This window comes from Hibiscus syriacus, unplaced genomic scaffold (genome assembly GCF_006381635.1).
Source record: "Hibiscus syriacus cultivar Baekdansim isolate YM2019G1 unplaced genomic scaffold, ASM638163v2 tig00112319_pilon, whole genome shotgun sequence".
Classification (NCBI taxonomy): Eukaryota; Viridiplantae; Streptophyta; class Magnoliopsida; order Malvales; family Malvaceae; genus Hibiscus; species Hibiscus syriacus.
This window is the reverse complement of record NW_024063301.1, coordinates 1475541-1499184: the sequence shown is the minus strand read 5'-3', so window position 1 is coordinate 1499184 and position 23644 is coordinate 1475541. Positions and strand designations below refer to the sequence as shown.

Sequence of the window (23644 nt, the reverse complement as noted above, 5' to 3'; positions counted from 1 at the left end):
TTAATGCAGTTTTCCATAACTCCCCACGATGATGAATTCATCCTTATTTGTTGCCTCAAAACGATTGCACGGTTAGATAGTTGACTTACGGGACCCAGACAAATCAAGCCTCTACATTGTCAATTTGTTACATTTTAGTCACTGAGTTGTTAATTTCCATCACATTTACTCCATAAACTCTCAACCTCTCTTTTAGCCCACAGTGTTGTAGCTCACTATTGATGTCGCTCCGACCACCTTCTTCAATTGGTGATGGATGCTAACATGATTAATCACTCTGCATATTAGCTAAAATGAAATGTAACAATAATATTTTACATCATAAAACTTTATTCTTTGAAATGATAAAGATTGCTAATGATAACATTCGGATGAATGTATAATTACTAGAACTTTGCAAATCCTTTAAAAGTTAAGAATGCTGTCCTTTAGGAAAGTCTCCCTATTCTGAACTTACAAACCAATGAAGAATCGTTTTGTTTTGTCGTCAAGAGTGCCGGACGGGTCAAGAGACCATCCCTTGCTTATATATCAATTGTTAATTGTTCCATTAGCATCGGACTCCACACCATGTTATAATCAACTTTAGCATATAATATAGCTGAGTTTTTTGTTCATAAGATTTGTGGAAACAGTGCTATTATTCTATATGGCAGCTATAACAATCAGCCATGTATGATGTGTTTCCATTTGTCATGTTTATCAAATGTTTCCCGACACACATGAAACAGTGAAATTAGGCTACGAGTATCAAAATAGATAAATAAGATTCTGCTTTCAATTCCTTGATCTGTTGATTTTGTAACTCAATTTTTCCTCACTATGCAGTGGTTCTTGATACCCCATTGGATTATAGTCTGGATGATTGCATTGAGCATATCCAAGAAGATGAACTGGTGGAGGTCACTCCCATAAGTATCAGAATGTGCAAAAATCCCAAATTCGCAGCGGCAAAGAAAAGCCAGTAAATCCAGCCTTTTCTGATATGGTTGGTCTACCAGCAAAGCTTCTCCATCATCGGCAAGCTTAAACATTTCTGCATTTAAATTTTTTTATTTCAAATTGTCATTCGAATCTCTCTTGAGCATAAGCCCTCTTCATGCAGTTCGAGAAATTGATATTGAATGGGTAAACTATTTGAACTTTTTTTTAATTCCGGGTATAGCAGCTGTATATAATGATATAGGATGAAATTGTATTGGTAAGAAAAAAGCTAGGAAACTTTTGGGTCCATAGGAAGACAAAGACGAGACAATTGTATCCGCTAATTTGCCAAAGTAATTCATAAGCTTTTTGATTTGTCGGTAGTATATGATTAAAATATTTTTTAGTAATTTTTCTTAACAATTGATAACGCATACAAATTTGCGTGTGTAGCTGTTCGATTTGTGTTTGGAAGATATGGGCATTTCCCAAATGTATGAAAAATTGAGCATCTATCCAAAATATAGATTAAAATATACTTGGGATCAGAATCTAAATACTGAAAAAGACAATTCTGGAGGAGTTTGTATGGATGTTAATGAACAAGAGTGTTTTGTGAACTATTTTATAACATTCATTTATTTCGTTTGTCAAGTTAAATAAATAAATAAGTATGAATAAATTTTTATATTAATTTAATAAACGAACACGAACAAAGGTATGTTTGGTTTGTTTATATTCACGACCAAGTACATTTATGAGTTCGTTTATCGATTCTTTCGTTTATGTTCATGAATAAGTTTATTTATAAGTTTGTTTATTGACTCTTTCAGAAACTCATTTATGTGGTTTTTTTCCTTTTTTATATTTTAAAGGCCTAAATATAAAATAAGTGCCCAAGTTATACTGCTTTTCACGAATAGGTGTAAAGTATTTTTTTGACTTATCTCAGTGCTTAAAGTTACAAACGTTACCACTTTAGGTGCCTTTCCCGTCAATGATGTTAGTCCCCCCCGTTAAGTGACACGTGTCACAATCTGATAATTTTAAAAAATATATTAAAATTAAATTATATATTTAAAAAAATTTTGAAATAACTCTAAAACTCTGAAAACCTTCATTTTAACACCTAAACTCACGCCATTAGTTTCCCTTTTCCTTTAACAAAGCTCCACCAAACCTCACCTCCCCTGACGATCGAAACTACTGTGAAATCGTGACTGATTGACGATGAATCGACGTTTTATATTCACAAACTCTAGGATGAAAATTGCGATCTCCCACGCGATTCCGGCTGGAAAGGGCGGCGATGAAGGGTTAAAGTTAGTATTTAGGGATTTGGGTTTTTCTTATAATTGAAGTGAAATTAGAGTTTTTTTATAAATATTATAATATTTCAATATTTTTTTAAAAATAAATTGCAAAATCACTAGATTATGACACATGTCATTTAATGAAATAAATTAACGCCGTTGACGGCTCATGCACCTAAAATGATAATGTTTATAACATTAGGCACTAAGATGAGTCAAAACTACTTTAGGCACCTATTTGTGAAAAGCGGCGTAGTTTGTGCACTTATTTTATATTTAAGCCTATATTAAATATTGGTGTAGGTAGGGACTAAATTGAATATATGATGAAATTTAAAGATTAAATTGTAATCTTGAGGAGTTTGAGCACTAGTGACATAATTTTACCATTTTTTCTTTAGCTTGTAAATGAACATATTCGTTAATGTTAAGAATACATGTTCATGAACATCTTCGAAAATAAATAAACAAATACAACATGATATCAAAAATTTAAATGAACACGAATCGAAAAATTTATGCATTTTAAATTATAATTAATATTATAGATATAAAAAATAGCATAATAGCATTATGAATAAAAAATTTATGCATTTGATTACGATATAATTTTTAAATTCCTAGTAATTTATATATTTAAAAGAATATTAATAACAAATTTATTATTATAGTTTAATTTTAAAAGAAGATGAAGTGTTCTAGGCTAGATTTATTGAGTTCTAAATATTTTCTAGTGAAATAGACACTAGATTCATATTCAAAATATAAAAAATGAGTGAATTGTAAATTTTGGGGTCTAATAGTCAACAACGACAACGATCGATATCGGCCGACGATGATCAACAATGATGAGTGGTGGCGGCGACGAGAGACCCAAATTCTTATTTTATCTAAAGTTTAGGGGGTCAAAATGATACTTCATCTAAAGTTCAAGGTCTAACTAGTATTCTATCTAGAGTTTAGGGGTAACATTAAAAATTAACCTTTTTAACTAACGTATCACATCATTAAACTAACGAGAGTTAACGACTCAATAACCAAAATGTAACAATCTATTATCTTAAAGGGTATTTATATTCGAAAATCACTAAGAGATAAAATAACAAAAAGACAAAGATAAAGATAAAAAAATATTCAAAATAAGATCCTAAATTTAAATCTAAAGATTTATCACAAAAGAGAACGATAAAATAATTAAAACTTGTGGCTCAGTTTGAATTTTGTTTTATCTTCCGAATAACCTTATCTTATGTCTCTATCTTTAAAAAAATTGAATTTAATCTTCAAGATAATGCTCGTCCATCTTCTAGAAGATATTGACTGGACTACCTTTCTGCCTTTAATTGTTGGTTTTATGCTGATTAATCCAATTGAAGTTCTTACACCAAAACAAGTCAAAATAGAACTAAATCGGTAATATCAAACTAAAAATAGTAAAAATATATAATATTCAACACTTTTCAATAAATTTTTTTGTGTACTTTATATAAATAATATTTTAGTATTTTCAAAAATACTTGACTTACATAAGAAGAATTTAAATATTATTTCATAAGAATTTATAAAACATGAAATCATACCCAGTCCTAAGAAAATAAAATTTTTAGGATTAAAATTATCTTAAAATGGTCTTAAACTCCAAGATCATATAATTGTTAAAATAAAAGATTTTTTTAATATTGAAGATAAAGAAACAATTTTAACAATTTTGAGGTATAATTAATTTTGGAAGAAATTTCTTTCTAAAATTTGTTATTTCTAGAAAAATAAGTATGTTATATGATAAATTAAAAAATGATGTACTTTTTCTAAACTAAACAAGACATGGAAATAGTTAAAAATCTAAAATCTAAAATAACATATATTTCAAAAAGTTTATTTACTAAATTAAAGCTAAAAATAGATATTTGAGAAAAATATTGAGGTTTTGTTTATTTTTTTTAAGAAAAGAGTGACCTTATTAAAAATTCTCTCATAGCTTAATCAAATGAAGCTCAATCGAGTCAATAGAAGGGGAAAAGAGTGCCCGCTATTTTATTAGAACGAAACATTGCGTACGTAAAATCAAAATCTAGAAACAAAAAAATTACCCATTATCAGCTCATCTAAAAACCAAAACAACTTCATTCAAATACCAAGACTATTCCTAGAGAAAACGACTCTCCTTGGGGCAAAATTCAGCCTGGAATGGCACTACATTAGGGAGCCATCACTCGCAGCAGCCCAACTACAGCTCATTAACTTCTCAAAGGGAGGAGGTAAATCCAAACAAAACCGAAGAACAACACTATTAAATGCAGGAGGTGACACATATCTTGAACAAAAAGCGCCACAGACCCAACCAGACCAATCCATCCCAAGTAACGGCTGGAGCATAACCTAAGTACATATAATGAGCTATACCTGTTATCACCTCCACCCACCATACTACATCCATCGAAACCATGAGATTAACAAACTATATTCAAAGACAGCAGACTAGTCCAACCTGGAATGGCGCGTGTCAGCCAATTCTCCTTTTAGCGAGCAAATCCGCTTCCATGTTGAGGACCCTCGGGATATGTCTGAACAAGAAACAACTCCAGACCTCAGACAGAAAGTCTGGGGGGTCTTACAAGGATTTGAGGGCCAGTCAACAACCATTTCAAAGTCTCTTTCGAATGATTGGCTTCTTCCTCTTAAACCATTCATATTCCATAAAAATGCTAATCCCAATTTTGACAACTAGAATCTCCATCAACACATCAGAACTGAACCTGAACCGCGAGAAAAAGACAGCAAAATTTTTATATCTTCCTCGAGCAGAAGGCCTCCAACACCACCCAAGTTCACGGCTTCCTTAAATGCCCCGTCAACATTCAATTTCAACCAACCGAGAGGAAGAGTGAACCACTCAATGGGGACAGATAAGGAACAGGGAAAGGAAAACGATTTCTCGATCCTAGACAGGTCAACTACGAAATCATTCATGGAGGCTTTTGCTTCTGCGAACTTGGCCAAAAACCAATTTGCGATTCTATACTTTTATAAGGAATGTTAGATTAAGCAAATCCAATTTCTTCCCTTTAAATACGATTTCATTTCTAACCAACTAGATTGACCATATTACAGCAAAGGGCATGATTTTCCAAATGCAAGACTCAAGCTTCCTCGCCCGAGCCTCCTCCCACACGATCAAAAAGGCTCTAGGATCTTGGCAAAGAGCCACAGAGATATTCCACAAAGCAAGGAAATGTGACCAAACCTACCAGGATAGGAAACAAGAAAAGAATAAATGAGAAGATTCGATCGACACCACTCTTTTCAACAGTTCAATTTTAACAGGTTCTTCTTAGAACTATATTCCATTGCTAGTTTACTCCGTTTCTGACTCCAAAACAGTTTATAGTGCCCGATTTGTTTATGGATCGAGCAAAGTTTCTCGGGAAGATGTCTTTGAGGGGTCTGTTCCCAACCCATGGATTAGACCACAAGTTTATGTTGTTCCCATCTCCAAGATAATTCATGTTTTCTCTAAGACATGTGTCGATCTCATCCGATTTATGGAATGACTTTAAAACACCTTTCGAAGTCCACGAGGTGCGACTAGGAACTTCTTTGTGTGTGTGTGTGGGGGGGGGGGGGGGGGGAAGAAGATTCGACGCATAATACTTTTTCTTGCACATTACTATCTTTTTCCATAAGGTGCCATTTTCATTACCATAACGCGACATCCATTTCCATGTAAAGCGCGATTCAAAATTGCCAAATTAGGGATTTCCAAGCCACTGGCGTCGATTAGGGGGCAAATTCTGTCCCAATTGATCCAATTCTTTTTTTTTTTTTTGAGTTGGTAGACGATCCCCACAGGAAGTTTGACATAAGGGAATTTAAGCGATGAAGGATTGCCATCAGAGCTCAAAACATTGATAAGAAGTGTATAGGGAGGCTTGACAGCACATATTTAATAAGAGTTAATCTTCCTGCGAAAGATAAAGTACTAGAGAACTATACTCCAATAGTCTCCTTGAGACGACTCCACTTCACTCTCACATAGGTGACTTATGTTGTTTGACTCATCGAAACACATAGTTGTCATTAAAAGCCTTACTTAACCTTTTTGACATTTAAGTCATTGTTTTCATAATATGAATAGACTTGGGACAAAAAACCCCACAGTGACCACACAAGGTCTATGCGAGTTGTCCCACTGAACTTAAATACTGGGATCTCTAATAATTCATTGGATTTAGTCACATTCCTTTCGATGTTTTCTCAACTTGATTTCGTTTAAACACTATGATTAGCGGATCCACGATGTTATCTTTTGATTTTTAAAAATCAATGAAGATAACATTAATTTGAGATTAGTTATTTAATGGTATTGTGTCAATGACACATAACCATTATACATTACATTTTGTGTTTTACCAATTGTTGCTCGGTTATCACACTATATGCATATTTTGGAAACATATTTTAGCCATTTAGGAAAAAATTATTTGTAGCCATTACCTTTGTGAAGACACCCCTAAAATTTCAAGTTGTTGTAAGAAGGTTTTATACCTTTCCATAATTCATATGGAGTCATTTATGTTTTCTTGTGGGGCAGTTTATTTAAAAGTTAATTTACTGATAAAACAACTTCCCCCACATGTTATCTGACAACTCAAAACTTTTATTGTGTTCATCATTTTCTTTAACGTTCAATTCTCTCACTTTGTATTCATGGTCAAATGTTATCCATAATTCTTTAGTCGTCTTCTGGATACTATACACATCATATAATGCACGCAATAATCCATTCAACATGTGAGTCCAACATAGGAAGTCAACATGATTTCATGATTTAACAACATTAAAAGCGATAATAACATTTACCACATCCTCTCTAATAATAGGAGGATCAACATGCAAATATGTGATCATATTCACCATGGTCAAATGTAACATACATTGTTCTCATGTTTTGAAATTCTATTTATAGAATTTAACAATCTTCTCATTGTGAATCACGGTCACCGATATCGTGAATTTTATACGAATTTAATTTTAGGATTTAGGTGAATCAATTGGATTATCCAATGTTTTATTTAAAACACGAAATTAGAACTCATAATAATTCCAACAATAAATCAAAAATTAATTCAATCCATTTTACCATCAGACTTTTGTTAAACAACAATGTTGTACTTTCAAAAGATTTCAAACAAAAAAAATAAATTGAATAAATTCTTTTGGATGACATAATTAAAATCCTAAAACAAAATTTCTGTTCACAATAGTTCACAATTTTGTTTTGGTACCATATTAATCACAATGAGAAATTTCTGTGAAACGACAGGAATTTAGTAAAACTAAAACCCGAAACAGAAATTTACAATAAACACTATTTTGTTGAAATTATTAAACGCCATGTTTTAATAAAATTAAAACCCTAAACAAAAATACAAAGCCTAACATTATTACAAGTATGGCATTAATTTTGATGCCTTGTTCTATAGCACCAAAGTTTCACTTTTCCATTTTTTAATTTTGCATATTGAAAATTTTATTCCTTGTTGATTTGAAAGGTAGGTAATCCGGAGTTCATTGTTCGATAATAATGAGATCAAATGTATTTTATAGGACAGACACGAATTAAGTGATCTGTAATTTAATATACCATGCAAACTATTTCCAAAAGAGCAAATAAATAATATTCGAGGGTACCTAGCCCGATTCCATCCTTCCATGACATGCACCAATGCACCACGTGAAGATTTGACCAAGAAAAACATAAAATTAAATAGTCCCCACCAATTTTGAATTTCAGATTGAAAAAAAAAACCATCACGGACCACACTTCCCCACTAGTTTGTTCGTTATACATGGTATGTTTGACTTACATTGAAACCTAAGTATGTTTCATATTAAAAAAAATTATTTCTTAAGATTGTTAGACTTAATGGTTAATCTGAGACAGAAAATAATAATAATAATAATAAACAAATATTTATTATATAATCGAATGAAGAAAAATAAATAAAGAATTGAAATAGAGGAATGAGATTGGTTATTCATATGTAGACATGAAATCGAGGATGAGTGGAGTCAAATAAATAGAAGATAAGATTTTGTTAAGGCCTGTATGAATAGTTTCCCTCAGATAGATTCATCCTCTCCTTGGTGCTTTGAGTAAATGTTATATGTCGGTCTCCCAGGATATAACAATAAACGATCACAACAGTAAGTAAAACCGTAGTGATCAGTTGAACACAATCTTGCCTTTCTCTATCACCGAAAAGAAAAAATTTGGAAGGAATTTTCTAAGTGTTTGCCTATTTAAGTGTTTTCATATTCCAACATTTTCACCTTGCACGATGTAACTTGTGTCTCTAAGATTTGTGCCACAACTAGTCCATTTATAGAGGAGAGTAAATTAATCAAAAGGTTATAGCATTTTGACGAGGAATTAAGACCATTTGATTAAGGGGTTAGTTGAAAAACTAATAGGTATAATTGAATGGATGGAAGTTTAAACCAAGTGACATAACTTATTATTAATAAGTCTTTTCAATAAGTGACACCATTTATCATAAAGAGCGTCAATTTTATTCAATTAATTCATAATTTTCCAACAATCCCCCAAATAAATGAAATTGATTATTTCAAACGGACTTGATATAGTGATATATTCTACGTTCGATATTTGCATAGTATAGGTGGGTGTCTCCCTTTGAACCTTAACTTGTGAAAATATGTTTACCTTACTAGATGTCTAGTAGACATGATGTCCTTGAACTGTTCTTCCATTTGTGTAAGTGATGGCATACCTCACACAAAGATCTCCCTGATAAGAATTTGGTTCTCATGGTTATGTCCATATAGTCGTAGACATCTACTGTTTCTGCAAGAGCTTAGAAAACTATGCTCAAATAGTCTCCTTGAAGCTACTCCACTTCTCTCTTACATATGTAACTTCTGTTGTTTGGCTCACCGAAACACATAGTGGTCATTAAAAGCATTGCTTAAACTTTTCTATATTTCAGTCACTTTTACATCATATGAACAGACTTGGGATAAAAACCCCCACAGTGACCACAAAAGGTCTATGCAAATAGGTTATCCCATTGAACTTAGATCTTGGGATCTCCAGTCAACTAAGTTGGGTTTTCATTCAGATAGAGCCTTAATAATTAATGGGCTTTAGTTGCATTCCTTTTGATGTTTTCTGAACTTGATCTTGATTCAACCCTTTGATTAGCAGATCTGCAATGTCATCTTTTGATTTTATAAAATCAGTGAAGATAACTGTAATTTGAGATCAATTATCTAATGGTATTGAGTCGATGAGTTGATGTAGCATAACCATTATACATTACATTCTGTGTTTTACCAAATGTTGTTTGGTTATCACACTATATGCATATTTTGCACACATAATATAGCCATTTTGGAAAAATTATTTGTAGCCATTACCTTTGTAAAGACACCCCACACTTTCAAGTAGTCGTAAGAAGGTTTTCTACCTTTCCATAATTCTTATGGAGTCGTGTCTATTTTCTTGTGGGCACCTTATTTGAAAGTTAATTTACTGATAAAAGAACTTTCCCCCCCACATGTTATGCGACAACTCAAAACTTTTATTGCCTTCATCATTTTCTTTAAGGTTCAATTCTTTCAATTTGTATTCATGGCCAAATGACATCCATAATTCATTCATTGTCTTCTGGATACTATACAATTCATATAATGTATCCAATAATCCATTCAAGATGTGATTCCAGCATAGGAAGTCGGAATGATTCTGAGATTTAACAACATTAAAAGTGATAATAACATTTACCACATCTTCTCTAGTAATAGGAGCATCATCATGCACATATGTGATCATATTCACCATGGTCAAATGTAACATACATTGTTCTCATGTTTTGAAATGTTATTCATAGAATTCAACAAGCTTCTCATTGTGAATCATAGTCATCGATATCATTGAATTTTATTCGCATTCCATTTAAGGATTTAGGTGAAACGATTGGATTATCCAATGTTTCGTTTAAAACACGAAACTAGAATTCATAATAATTCCAACAATAAATTGAAAATTAATTCAATCTATTTTACCATCCGACTTTTGTTAAACAACAATGCTGTTATTTCAAACAATTTCATATATAAAATAAATCGAATAAATTCTTTTTGATGGCATAATTAAAATCCTGGAAAAAATCTTTTGTTTATAACAACTCACAATTTTGTTTCGGTACCATATTAATCATAACGAGTAATTTCTATTGAGCGGCGGGAATTTAGTAAAACTAAAACCTGAAACGAAAATTCACCAACAAAACCATTTTGTTGAAACTAATAAACGTCATGTTTTAATCAAATTAAAACCCTAAACAAAAATACAAAGCCTAATACAATTACATGTATATCATTAATTTTGATGTCTAACACCAAAGTTTCACTTTTCTATTTTTTAATTTTGTAGACTAAAAACTTTATTCTTTGTTGATTTCAAAGGTAGGTAATCCATAGTTCATTGTCTCAATAACAATGAGATCAAAGGTCTCATAGAAGACAGACATGAATTAAGTGATCTACAATTTATTATACCATACAAACTAAAAAATTCTATTAGAGTAAATAAATAATATTCGAGGGTACCTTGCACCAATTCCATGACACGAACCAATGCACCACGGGAAGATTTGGCCAGGAAAAACATAAAATTAAACAGTCTCCAGCAATTTTGAATTGAAAATTGAAAAAAAAAATCTTCAAGGACCACACTTCCCCATTGGTTTGTTCGTTATCCATGGTATGTTTGACTTACATTAAAACGTAAGTATGTTTCAAATTAAAAGAATAAATATTTTGTCTTAAGATTGTTAGACAAAATGGTTAATCTAAGAGATAAAATAATAATAATAATAATAATAAAATTTGGAGAGTCGTGCTAATCTCTGGGGTCGTTCGTTTATTGTAGCAATTACACACATCGGGACGAACTCTCTTCTAAGACAGTGTCATTAATACCATGACACAATTATCGTTCTGATTGATTATTTTATTTTTATATTTCTCAGTCAATGCTAATATCTCGTTTAGTAGCTACCAATTTTTCCAACCAACATACACAACCACGTAAAACAAAACATGGATAAATCACAATCAAAGCCAATACACATCAATATAACTTCAAAGTTTGAGGCTAAAAACCACATTATTAAAAGATACTCTTCGAAAAGTTACCAAGATATAAAATCGATACACTGAAATAACCTCAAATCTCTTTGAACCATTAACCACAACAGAAATTTTAGCTAATATCTCCCCACGGCTACACCCAACAATTAAAATCAAAACTTCCAATCTTTATCAAGAATCTTGGTCTTCTTATCACAGATACATATAAGCCAAAATGACATTATCCCAACACATCTAAATCCATAGACCACAAAAATCAATCGAGCTCTCCATCCATACCTCACACCTTTAACCAGTATATGACGTGGGGATGTGTTGTTTTTGTTGGTTTCTCCCTCTAACTTTGTTATTAAAGAAAGTTAAAAAAATGTTGAAGATTTTAGGCATAAAACGTTTCATTCCGGATTTAAAATGATTTTTGACATATCTAGCATGTATATTCATGCATGAGTTAATATGTATACAAGTACTTGAAGAGGCAGTTCATTTGTTTAAAAAAATAATCATTTTCCTTTAACATTGAATGTATAAGTTCTAAAATTTGCATCAATATGCGTTAGCCTCTGTATACGATAAAAAGCACACTGCAAAGAGAAGCAAACCCATATTGAATTGTTAAGGTTCCCTACATCAATAAGGAAATATTCAATTTATATAAGTACACTGCAATCTATGCACTGAAATAATCAGTTTAAATAAGGAAATGGATATATATACACGAATTTGATATTTGTTAAGGTACCCTACACCAATTTGGAAATATCAAATGGAAATATTGAATTGGCTTCCCCAAGTAAATTCATTCATACATATAAAGTTGTTGCTTTGGAACCCTAAAAAATAAAATTCATTATTAGAAAATTAATTAACCTTTTATTCATATCTTTTCTTTATACCGTATAGAGTCATTATGTTGTTCCACTTCAGAAGTAGGCTCATCATCTTCCTGCAAGCCATCGATACCATAAGAAGCATGGCTATTCCCAAAAGTCTTTATGTGGTCTTTAAGAGATCTTTTGTGTTTGAAATCAGAGCCATAAATAAAGTAAACGATAAACCTTTAATAGAATAATATGAACTTGAAGAAATTCACCCATTGGTTGATCTGTTTACCAAAGAGTTAAGTCAAAAATTGGTTTTAGATTCATTGAGGGGACTGGTCTAAAGGACATTGGTTGAGGAATTTATGGTGATACCTATCTTTGTTATAAGTTCAATATGGTCAAACGAAACTATGAAAAGACTCATAATGTATATTTCAACCTACATATCCCTATGATGAATAATGTACATACACAAGAAGAGCTTTAATACTCTTAAGAAATCTATACCTCAAACTTTGGGTGGTTTTAGTGAGAAAGACTTAATGAATTTACTGATTTTTGGTTGAATATTTATTTTTAATAAGTTCATCACCCTGTGTTGATGGGTACTCCTATTGCAAAGGACTAAATGAACTTAACGCTAGAGAGGATGAGTTTTCCTAAACTCTTAATGAATTGAATCTCAAGAGTTTGGGTGATCCTATTTGAGAAGGGCTTACTGAGTTCACCGATTAAATAGTATTGGATGGAGTACAACATGCACGAGCATGCAACATGCACAAGCTTAGCATTGCTTATCAAGTTATGTTAGTTTGCAGCATAACTGCCTTCTGTTATAGCTGTTATAGTTGTTACATGGTTACCTCTACATGTATATAAAGAACAACAGTATTATTTGAAATTAATCAAGAAACAATATTCAGTTTTATATCAATTGAGTTTTCCATTATGGTATTATTTGCTCAGTTGGTTCTAGGATAAGCTTCATTTCCTCTTCTGCTGCGTGATACTTCTTGGCAAGATTTCTGGATCTATCTTGCAAGAACTGGTGTCATGGGATTCAACAGTTCTAGAAACATCCTTGGAGGTTTATACTCATTAAGGCCTAACAATATGTTCACTAATAAACATATAAACATCATGCTTGATGAAATAAATTTCCTTCGATGGAAGCAGAAGGTCCTCTTAACAGTTCGAAGTCATCAACTTGAGAGGTTACTCACCATTGATCTTAGCTCCCTTCTTGAGAGAATACTTGATGCAGATGGAAATCTTGTAATCAATGAAGAGTATGATGTTTTCATGGCACAAGATAGTTCCCTGGCCTCTTGGCTATTATCAACCATCAGTGATCATCTTCTTCCAAAGTTTGTTGGTGCTGAAACTGCTGCTGAGGTATGGGCTACAGTTCTTAAATTCTTTTCCAATCGATCAACTACCAGCATAATGAGCTTACATTGCAAGCTACGATCCATCAAGAAATGATAAGAGAGCATGCGATCATATCACTTCGATCAAAGAAGTGTGTGATGCATTAGCAGCGTGTGGCAATGTCATATCTGACATTGGTCAGGTTGCTACAATTTTGAATGGGCTTCTATTTGAATATCAACCTTTTGTTGTTGTTATTACAGAAAACAAAGATGCCTTCACAGTAGATGAAGTTTAATCTATACTAATTGATGCAAAATCCCAACTTAAAAGCTTTCAAGTACAATCTCAACCACTTCTCAGTGCCAACGTTGTACATGTTCAAAATAACAACCAAAGAAAATATTCTGATCAATCTACTGATCAACAATACACTGGAAATGAAAGAATATCACCGTAATACTCCCATGGTCGAACTGGTACTCGAGGTCGTGGAAGAGCAAGGGTGCAATATTAATTGTGTGGAAAGATGGGGCACTGTGGATCGATACTGGCATCAGTTTGATCAGTCATTTTCTGGAGTTTTGGCTGACAAACATGAGTCTTTCAACATACAGGTATCTGACTTTGAAAACAAATGCTAGACCTATACAAATAATGGATGTGCTCTAGTATAAACCTCATATTCATCACCTTCCAGCTTAGATAAATGGGTTATAGACTCAGGAGCTACTCACCATGTCACCCCAGATAGTTCCAAACTTAATAGTGGATCTGACTATTCATAACCAGGTAAGTTAGTTGTGGGAAATAGACATAATCTTGATATATATAAGACTGGTTCATCCCTCATTCAAACCAGTTCTTGAGCTCTTTACATTAATAATCTACTGCATGTTCCTGATGTCACTAAAAACCTTTTATCTGTCTCTAAATTTGCTATAGAGAACGAGGTATTCTTTGAGTTTCATGCAAGTCACTGCTTGGTGAAGGATAAGAATACTAGAGATGTGCTATTGCAAGGATGTGAGACTGTTGGTCTGTATCAATTTGCTGTTGATAATGTGCCTTGTAATAAGATGTCAAGTCCAATAGTAGTAAATGTAGCCACTAGCATAAACATGTATGACTTGTGGAATCAAAGGCTTGGGCATCCTACTCATGCACCATTGATGCAAATTTGTAAACAAATTGGAGTCAATGTTGCCTCCTTGTTTAATAAAGAGTGTACAAATGTTTGTGTAGCTTGTTGAATGGGGAAAAGCCATAAAATGCCATTTTATGAGTCAACCATAGTGTGTGATAAACCCTTTCAGTTAGTATTCTTTGACTTATGGGGTCCTTCGCACATAATCTTAAATGGTTTCAGGTATTATGTGTCTTTTGTGGATGCATGTACAAGGCATTGGTGGGTGTATTTGCTCAAGAACAAGGACCAAACGATGCAGGCTTTTCAATTGTTTCATGCACTTGTTAAAACTTAGTTTAAAACTAAAATAACGGAACTGCAAACTGATTAGGGTGGAGAATACATTCCATTAACAGTAATGTTGGCCAATATGAGAGTCCACCATCGATTGATATGCCCTCACACCTTAGAAAAAAACGGTATGGTTGAGCGAAAGCACCGACATGTTATTGAATCAACATTAGTCTTAATGGCACAAGCTTCATTACCATTAAGGTTCTGGTCATATGCTGTAAGTACAACTATGTATCTTATAAACTGATTGCCTATTAAGGTCCTACATGGAAAGTCACCATTTGAAGCACTCTACAATAGGCAACTAGATTACAGTGGTATGCGTGTTTTTGGATGCATGTGTTTCCCACATCTTTGAATGTTTCAGCAACATAAGTTGGACTTTAGGTCTCAACCATGCACGTTTCTTGGCTATAGTGCCCATCATAAGGGCTATCAATTTCTGGCATCTATTGGGAAAATATATATCTCGAGGCATGTAGTCTTTGATGAATCTTGTTTTCCTTTTGTAGGAAACAGTGACAAAACAACCAACACAGGTCAAATATCTCCTCGAAAGCTGGCAGTCATCAATGGTTCTCATAGAGTATGTGCTCGAGCTGATGATTGCATGAACATAGGTCAAAGTCCATAGATTAATGCTCAACCACCTGTAGGCAGTTCAGTTCAAGATTCTGACTCTAGGTTGATGAACCAGTTTGCTGGAGGTGAAGATGATGGTTCTGTTCATCATGACATAACTGACAATGATGTTGAAGGAGCTGGATCTGAGCCATATGTAAATGCTGCAAACGATGTAGTGGATGAGAAACAAGAGATGACATAGCCATATTTAGAAACTGCTCCAAGCTTCAAGGTTGTACCTAGTCATCACATGATAACTAGGAGCAAAAGAGGAATTTTCAAACCCAAAGTGTACATGAGCATGCAAAATGATGAAGAAGAAGAACCATATTCGATTCATGCTACACTTAAATCTGTTAAGTGGAAGACATCTATTCAAGAAGAATATGATGCTTTGGTCAAGAACAACACATGGACATTGGTAAGGCTACCTGAGGGAAGATTCCCAGTTGGATGCAAATGACTGTTTAGAATAAAAATAAATGTTGATGGCACGTTACAAAGGTACAAAGCCAGATTAGTGGCTAGGGTTTTTTCCCAAATTCTTGGGAAAGACTTTCAAGACACCTTCAGTCTAGTAGAAAAGTCCTCCACAATCAATGTGATACTTGCTGTAGCTATTCAAAATAAGTGCTGCTTAAGACAGATAGACATAAACAATGAATTTTTAAATGGAGATTTACGAGAAGAAGTATATATGCAACAACCTCAAGGATTTGAAGAAGTTGACTCAGATGGAACTCCCTTAGTGTGCAAGCTAAATCGAGCCTTGTATGGACTAAGGCAAGCCCCTTGAAACTGATATGTTAAACTGAAGGAACACTTGATACATATTGTTTTTGAAGCATCACTTGCTGATTGTTCATTATTTGTTATGAAAAAAGAAGAATATGTAGTCTATGTTCTAGTGTATGTAGATGACATAATTGTTACTGGCAGTATGAGTTGCAAAGTGGAATAAGTGGTTAGCTTGCTTGGAGAGAAATTTTCTCTCAAAGACTTGGGACAACTCAGTTTCTTTCTTGGAATTGAAGTTAAATATGTGAGTGACAACATATTCCTAAGTCAAAGGAAGTATATCATGGAATTGTTGGATAAAGCACATATGAGTAATGCCTCACCAATGACCACACCAATGGTCTCATCCCTCAAGTTGATTAGAGAAGCTGGCAGTCCTCTCACTGATCCAAAGGAGTATAAGAGTCTTGTAGGATCATTGCTATATGCATGTCACACAAGGCCAGACATAGAATATAATGTCAATAAGTTGGCAAAGTTTATTCATGCACCATGTGAGCAACATTTATCTGCTGTGAAATGTGTTCTCAGATATTTAAATGTCACTCTGGATCATGGACTTGTTCTATCTCGAAATGAATTGCCCTTTCAGCTTGTTGCATTTGCAGATGTTGACTGGGCAAGTAGCATGGATGATCGAAGGTCAATCTCAGGCAATTGTTTGTACCTTGCTGGTAACCTAGTCATATGGAATTCCAAGAAACAGAAAACTGTATCCAGGTCTACAAATGAAGCTGAGTATAGAAACTTGGTTGATGCATCCTCTGATGCTACATGGTAGCTGCATTACTTGATAGGATGGGGATTAAGCTGCAAGGCACGCCAGTGATCTGGAGTGACAATTCCAGTGCCATTTCAATAAGTGCCAATCAAATTTACCACTCTAAAACTAAACATGTGGAAATAGACGTTCATTTCGTGAGAGAAAAGGTGGTAGCAAATAGATTGAAGGTGAACTATGTTCCATCCTCGAATCAGGTAGCTGATGGCTTCACTAAGGCGTTGTCAAAAAGATTATTTTCATATGTTTAGACAAAGATTGGGTGTTGTTTCGTTAAAAGAAGTTGAAGATGGAAGAAGTAGGGAGCATATTGGATGGAGTACAACATGCACGAGCATGCAACATGCACCAGCTTAGCATTGCTTATCAAGTTATGTTAGTTTACAACTTGACTGCCTTCTGTTATAGCTGTTATAGTTGTTACACGGTTACCTCTATATGTATATGAATATAAACAATATTACTTGAAATCAATCAAGAAACAATATTCAGTATTATATCAATTGAGTTTTTCATTAAAGAGATTGAGAATTTATTTTTAATGATTTCATATCTCAAATTTTGAGGGTTCATTAAATATAAACTTGAAGAAATTTACCTTATTTATTGTGTGATTGAGATGTTGTAAAAAGATTATAGTTATTTCATAGCCCATATTTGAGTGGTTTATGTTGAGATAAACTTGATGAAATAACTTGACGAAAGAAAGCAGCACACCAGCTCTCCATACCTCACACGCCTTTAACCAACATATGATTTGGGAATGTGTTGTTTTTGTGGGTTTCTCCCTCTCTCTTTATTATTAAAGAACATTCAAATATGTTGAAGAATTTAGCCATAAAACATTTCATTACATATTTAAAATGATTTTTGACAGATCATGCCTCCATGATTTAATACGTATAATATAAGTACCTGAAGAGGCGCTTCATTTGTTTAAAATAAAAAAATGTATCACTATCGAAAATGAAATAATTGAAACTTTAACTCTCTTTCAAATAATAAAAGATTACACATTTTCAAGGAATTATTTGTAATAATGTGACTTTTCCATCTAAGTTATATGGTTTAGCTTCTGTTTTGCATTTCGGTGATTAATAGTTCAAACAGTAGATATGCTGATGAAGAAGGTTAAACTACTGAAATAATCAGTTTATATAGGGAAATGGATATATATACACGAACTTGATATCTGTTAAGGTACCCTACATCAATAAGGAAATATCGAATGGAAATATTGAATTGTCTTTCCCCATATAAACTCATTCATACATATAAAGTTGTTGCTTTGGAAGCCTAGCTAGAAAATAAAACCCATTATTAGAAAATTAATTAATCACTGATTCGTATCTTTTCTTTATATTGTATAGAGTCATTATCTTCTTCCACTTCAGAAGTAGGCTCATCATCTTCCTCCGAGCCATCGTTGCCATTAGAAGCATGGCCATTCCCAAGAGCCTTTATGTGGTCTTTAAGAGATCTTTTGTGCTTGAAATCGGAGCCACAAATGCAGTACCAGAGCTTCCCACAATTCTTTTCATGGGTTCTCCAATCTCCTCTCACAGCAAATGCCTTGCAGCATTTCCTACAGGTAAATGGCTTGATCCCATGCTTTTTCTTGTAATGAGTTTGAAGGGTTCTAAAATCTTTGAGAGGCTTGGCTCTTGGATGGTCAATGTTGTTGTTGCACCCTGGTGCACAACAATAGCAGGGAAGCCTCAACATTTCCGTCGGTTGGGTTCCCCTTAGTGATTCAGGCCCTTTCCTATACTCAGATCCATGCCCCCACATATGCATCTGTAGACAATTCAGTGAAATAAATGAACTCTAACACTATGTGAATCAGAAAAAATTATATTGCTGATATATTTGTAGAAGTGAAAACATCAAGTGATTTCAGTTGTCAAGAGGACTGATGTTCTCATTTGAGTATTGAGTTCAAGTAGGTACGTTTCAAGGGGTATGTTGTCAATACCTAAGAAATTCTATAAACAAATATAGATTGCGTACTTTGTTTATAAACTGAAGGTTCAAATAGATAAATTAATTGTTTCGTTTCAAAAATATTTTTTCGGCTGTACGATACCTTTGAAGATCAGAAGTACCATAGGACTGTTGTTGATCACAAAAAAAGAAAAGAGTATGGATATCAGTATGGACGAACGTATAAGCTTTTGTTCTTTTTATAAATAAATGGTTGTGAATACAAATTTAATACTATGTTTATCAAATAAAGGATGTCCGGAAAATGTGTATTTATTATTTATTTTCAATAGTTTGTTTAAAGTAACTTTTTTGTTGAATTATAACTTATATTATTACTTCAGGTTTTATTATTTTAGATAATAAACATTATCTCAATAAAAACTCTAATTCCTTGTTTTCTCTTCCTATGTTCTTTATCAACATCAAGTGGTGGCTTTCCTCTCATCTCCTTCCCATATTGATTCCTAAATCATTTTTACCCAAATTTGTTCTAATTTCGTAATTTATTAATTAATATAATGAGTCATTTTCCACTTACCATAGTTGCACCTCTTTGATTAAAAAATGACTCATATCACATATTAATGCATGCCTACACTTTGGTCTCCAATTTGAAATATCTTTTCCTTGTTAAAGATGCCCGAAATTTAAGTTTAACTGGTCCTTCTTCTAATTAATTAAAATTAATTAGAATAAACGCAAATAAAATTTAAAAAATCAAATATAAGAACATATTTCATAAGGTTTTTTTTTTGTAAAGAATAATTAAAAATAATAATTCACAAATTTTTTTTGTTAAAAAAGGAATCCCATAAATAAAACGACAGAGGATCTTATATCCAAAAAAAAAGTAGTGTGCCCTTGTATTTTCTGTTATATTTTGGATGGATAACAAACATTTTTGGAGAAAAAACTCTATGTTCATCAAGTTAGTTCAGTATTGAGGAATAAAATTATTTAATTAAACCCAAATGAGTATTTCAAATGAGTCTAAATAGAGGAAGAAATACTCATTATTAAATGAGTTGAATTCAAATTAATTTTAGAAAATATTAGTGAGTACAAATTACACATGAACAAGTTCAAAGTTAAATAAACAGATATCAAATTAAACTTGATTGTTCAAACACAAATCATTTATAATATTTGGAAACAGATTAACTTAGATCGGATGAGAGTTGTCCAAAAAATACCCCTTAGATAAATCAGCTTATTTAGAATCGAAGCATGGGAGAGAAAGAAAGAAAAGAAAAGAGGTTAATGTAAGATATATAAACAACTTATCTTGAAGGAGGAAGCTTATCTTGTTTTAAGTTGAAAAAGAAATTTTCAAAGGAAGTAATAATTGAAGGAGGAAGCTTACTTGCATGTTGTTGTATCTTTTGAAGGTTTTGGTGCAAAGAGGACAAGAGAAGTGAGTAGGGCCAACAAGAATCTGAGAAGGGGTAGGGATCCAATACTGTCCCTTGTTGAGCCTCTTAACTGTGAACCCAAAAGAATCATGGCCATCTTTGTCCGAGAAAGATGAAAGAACAGAAGCCAACTCTGAAGCAGTAGGGCTTGGTAACCCTATATGCAGTGCAACTCTAACTATTTCATCTTCTGTTGCACTTGTGTTGGTGAAAAGTAGCCCACGACCGTCCTCTTTCCCTTTGGTGCTGGCTGTGCTCAATGAACACTCATCTTCTTTATTCAGCCTTGTGGGACTCAGGGTCAATAGTGGCAACGCTTCCATAACAGGAGGCGATGAGCAGCTGGTTTTGTAGTGGAAGAAAGGATCAATATTGCTGCTTTGCCTTTGATCGCTTGGAGGAGGAGGAGGGTTTGGAGATGGGTAATCTTGAAGAGGGCTCAACTTCGACCAGAAATTGGAGAGTGGGGGGTAATCACCCATGGTTTCAAATAAACAAGAAAAACACAAATAAAGAAGAAAAGGATGGGTGTTTTTCAAGAGATAGAATTTTACAACTGTTTGGGTTTGATTGATTTGCTTTTGTAGACGAATAAAAAAAAGAGAGAAAGTCTGTACATGATAGCTCAAGTGCGTGAATGGTGAGTGATATAGCACTTCAAATTATATACTTTTATAGTTATATCTTCTAGTACCATCATGCGATTACAAGATGGTATGTGTTCACAGTGTTTTTAATCTATTAATAATGCACACATATTCTGTAGACGTAATTGCTTGAACTCAAAACATATAGGGAGAACAACATTCTTACTTACAACTGATGTTGTATGATAGGTTTTATTTCATAATTATTCATTTTAATGATAGTATTTTTTTAGTAAATTATCAATCTATAGAGAAGAAATAGAATACTTGAAGTATTTACAACACCCTTAGACCGATACGTGCGACCCGATCCGATCCGAGGTGTAACATTAGGGCCACCGGAGCGACTCACAGTATAAATCCAGGAAAAATTAATTTTTTTGTTAAAACGTGTAAAATCATAAAACAATTTATAAATAAAATACAAGTTTAGAAAATCATTCATATATTACAAGAAGAATTAAGATCATACAAGTTCCAAACTCAGTATATAAAAAAAATCAAATGGACCTACATGCTCCCTAATTACACATTGTACCATACTATGCAAGCAAAGCCGAAGGAACTCCCAATACTGAAGTTGAAAGCTGCACTGGATCGATTCTTTTAACCTGAAACGGTGAGTAAAGAATGAGCTTTAGGAAGCTCAGTAATACATAACTACCAAATGAATTTAATAGGCCATCGGGTATAACGTAAAGCATAAATTCCTTAGCAAGACAGACATCATCATATTCTAGCTTTGAATTTAGATTCCATTAACTAAGTCTTCAGTTACAAATAGGAGTTACGGTCTGAATAAAGTATTCAAAGAGAGACATATTTAGAAGATTAAATTGGGGAGTCTAGTGTGTTCCAACAAAATAGAGAAATGTGTACATATCCTTTAAAAACAATAGTAGTTTAGAACATATTTTAAAACCACAGTAATACCCTACAACCAAACACTAATATGCAGTTCCCCATAATTGCATCCATAAGGACTTACCCTAGACCCATGGGGTGTAGGAGCCAACCTAAAAGAATATCTTTGGGTCTGAGAGCCTACCCAATCGAGTACCTTAGGGCCTAAGAACCTACCCAAGGATGTACCTTGGGGCGTTAGAGCATATCCAAGGAAATGCCTTGGGGCCTCAGATCTTACCCAAGGTCACCTTAGGTTCGTAAGGAATTACCAGCTTGATCAGAACTGAACATCCATATTCCATAATCTTATCCAGACATTATACCAATAATAGGTTCATACAGGAAACAATAGATTTCATGATCAATAAATCAGGAACGATTATATTTTCCAGTGAAAATAGGTAATCAGAGAGCACATATCATGTAGCTATAGGTCATAAATATTAAATCAATAAATTCGGTAAATCATATTTCAGGACAAATAAAATAATCATATAGCACGTAGGGAACACACTAAAAGATCAATTTATTTTTCGGATGTACTTAGAAATGATCAAGCAGGGAAAACACTAAACTTCTGGAAACTGGTTGAATTTTAGAACTGAGATCCCTATAAAAAGGGATTTGATAGCTAACAGATTCATTAGTCATTCAGGAAGTGATTTATCAAGATCATAGTATTCAACTAAATTAACAAAAATTCTCAAAAATTCCATCAATCAGGCTTATAAGGGCATTTTAGTTATCTGATTTTTGAGAATTTTTGTTAATTTAGTTTAATAAATGAATGCAACGATTTACAAAATTCCAAATTTCAATCATCTTAACAGGTTTTCAATTGCAATCACACTATATAATTCTTTGGACAGATCATGAGGAAATGAATGTGTATTTAAGTAATATTTATTTACTTCTCGTATTATAATAATATTAGGGATGATCAACCTACTTATGGCGTACTCTAGAAACCTTAAGGGTGTTACAACATTTAAAACTTCATTGTTATCTCTAGAAGTTATCCAAAGGCATTTGCTTAATCCAAGTCATGAGAGTATTTATGTCATTCTAGTATTCGAGGTAGATTTAATCATTAAGAGCTTAAGGGTATTCAGTCATTCCAGAGCTTGGGGTATTTTAAGTCATTTCACACTTTAGGGGCATTTTAGTTATTTCACAATTTAAGGGTATTTTAGACATTTCCTTCCATCTAGTCTTTCCATTTAATTCAAACTTCTCATTTATTCCAGTCATTTCGAACAATTCTGACAATGATAAGTACTTTCGATAAGTTAGTCTTCGGGTGAATGCTCGTAAATAAAAAATTTTGGGTCTAGTGCCTTCTCAGTGTTTATGAACTGTTTATTAAAATCTTTTTAACAAAATAGGAAGTTAACAATT

General features: G+C 33.2%; 1 protein-coding gene across 1 annotated transcript; it reads right to left on the bottom strand.

Moving 5' to 3' along the window:
• Window positions 1–18611: 18611 nt before the first annotated feature.
• On the bottom strand, window positions 18612–21175 carry LOC120177761 (zinc finger protein WIP2-like). The gene is made up of 2 exons (XM_039183783.1): window positions 20645–21175; window positions 18612–19092 (listed from the first exon to the last, which is right to left on the bottom strand). The coding sequence occupies exons 1-2, from the start codon at window positions 21173–21175 to the stop codon at window positions 18628–18630; spliced, it is 996 nt and encodes a 331-aa protein (XP_039039714.1). The 3' UTR covers window positions 18612–18627.
• Window positions 21176–23644: the final 2469 nt, after the last annotated feature.

What these genes read in the sequence shown, in the direction of transcription:
- LOC120177761 (XM_039183783.1), bottom strand. Translation starts at nt 21,175, where the DNA reads ATGGGTGATTACCCCCCACTCTCCAATTTCTGGTCGAAGTTGAGCCCT. An exon ending in AAAGATACAACAACATGCAA is followed by an intron (nt 19,093 to 20,644) that starts GTAAGCTTCCTC and finishes AATTGTCTACAG; the next exon opens with ATGCATATGTGGGGGCATGG.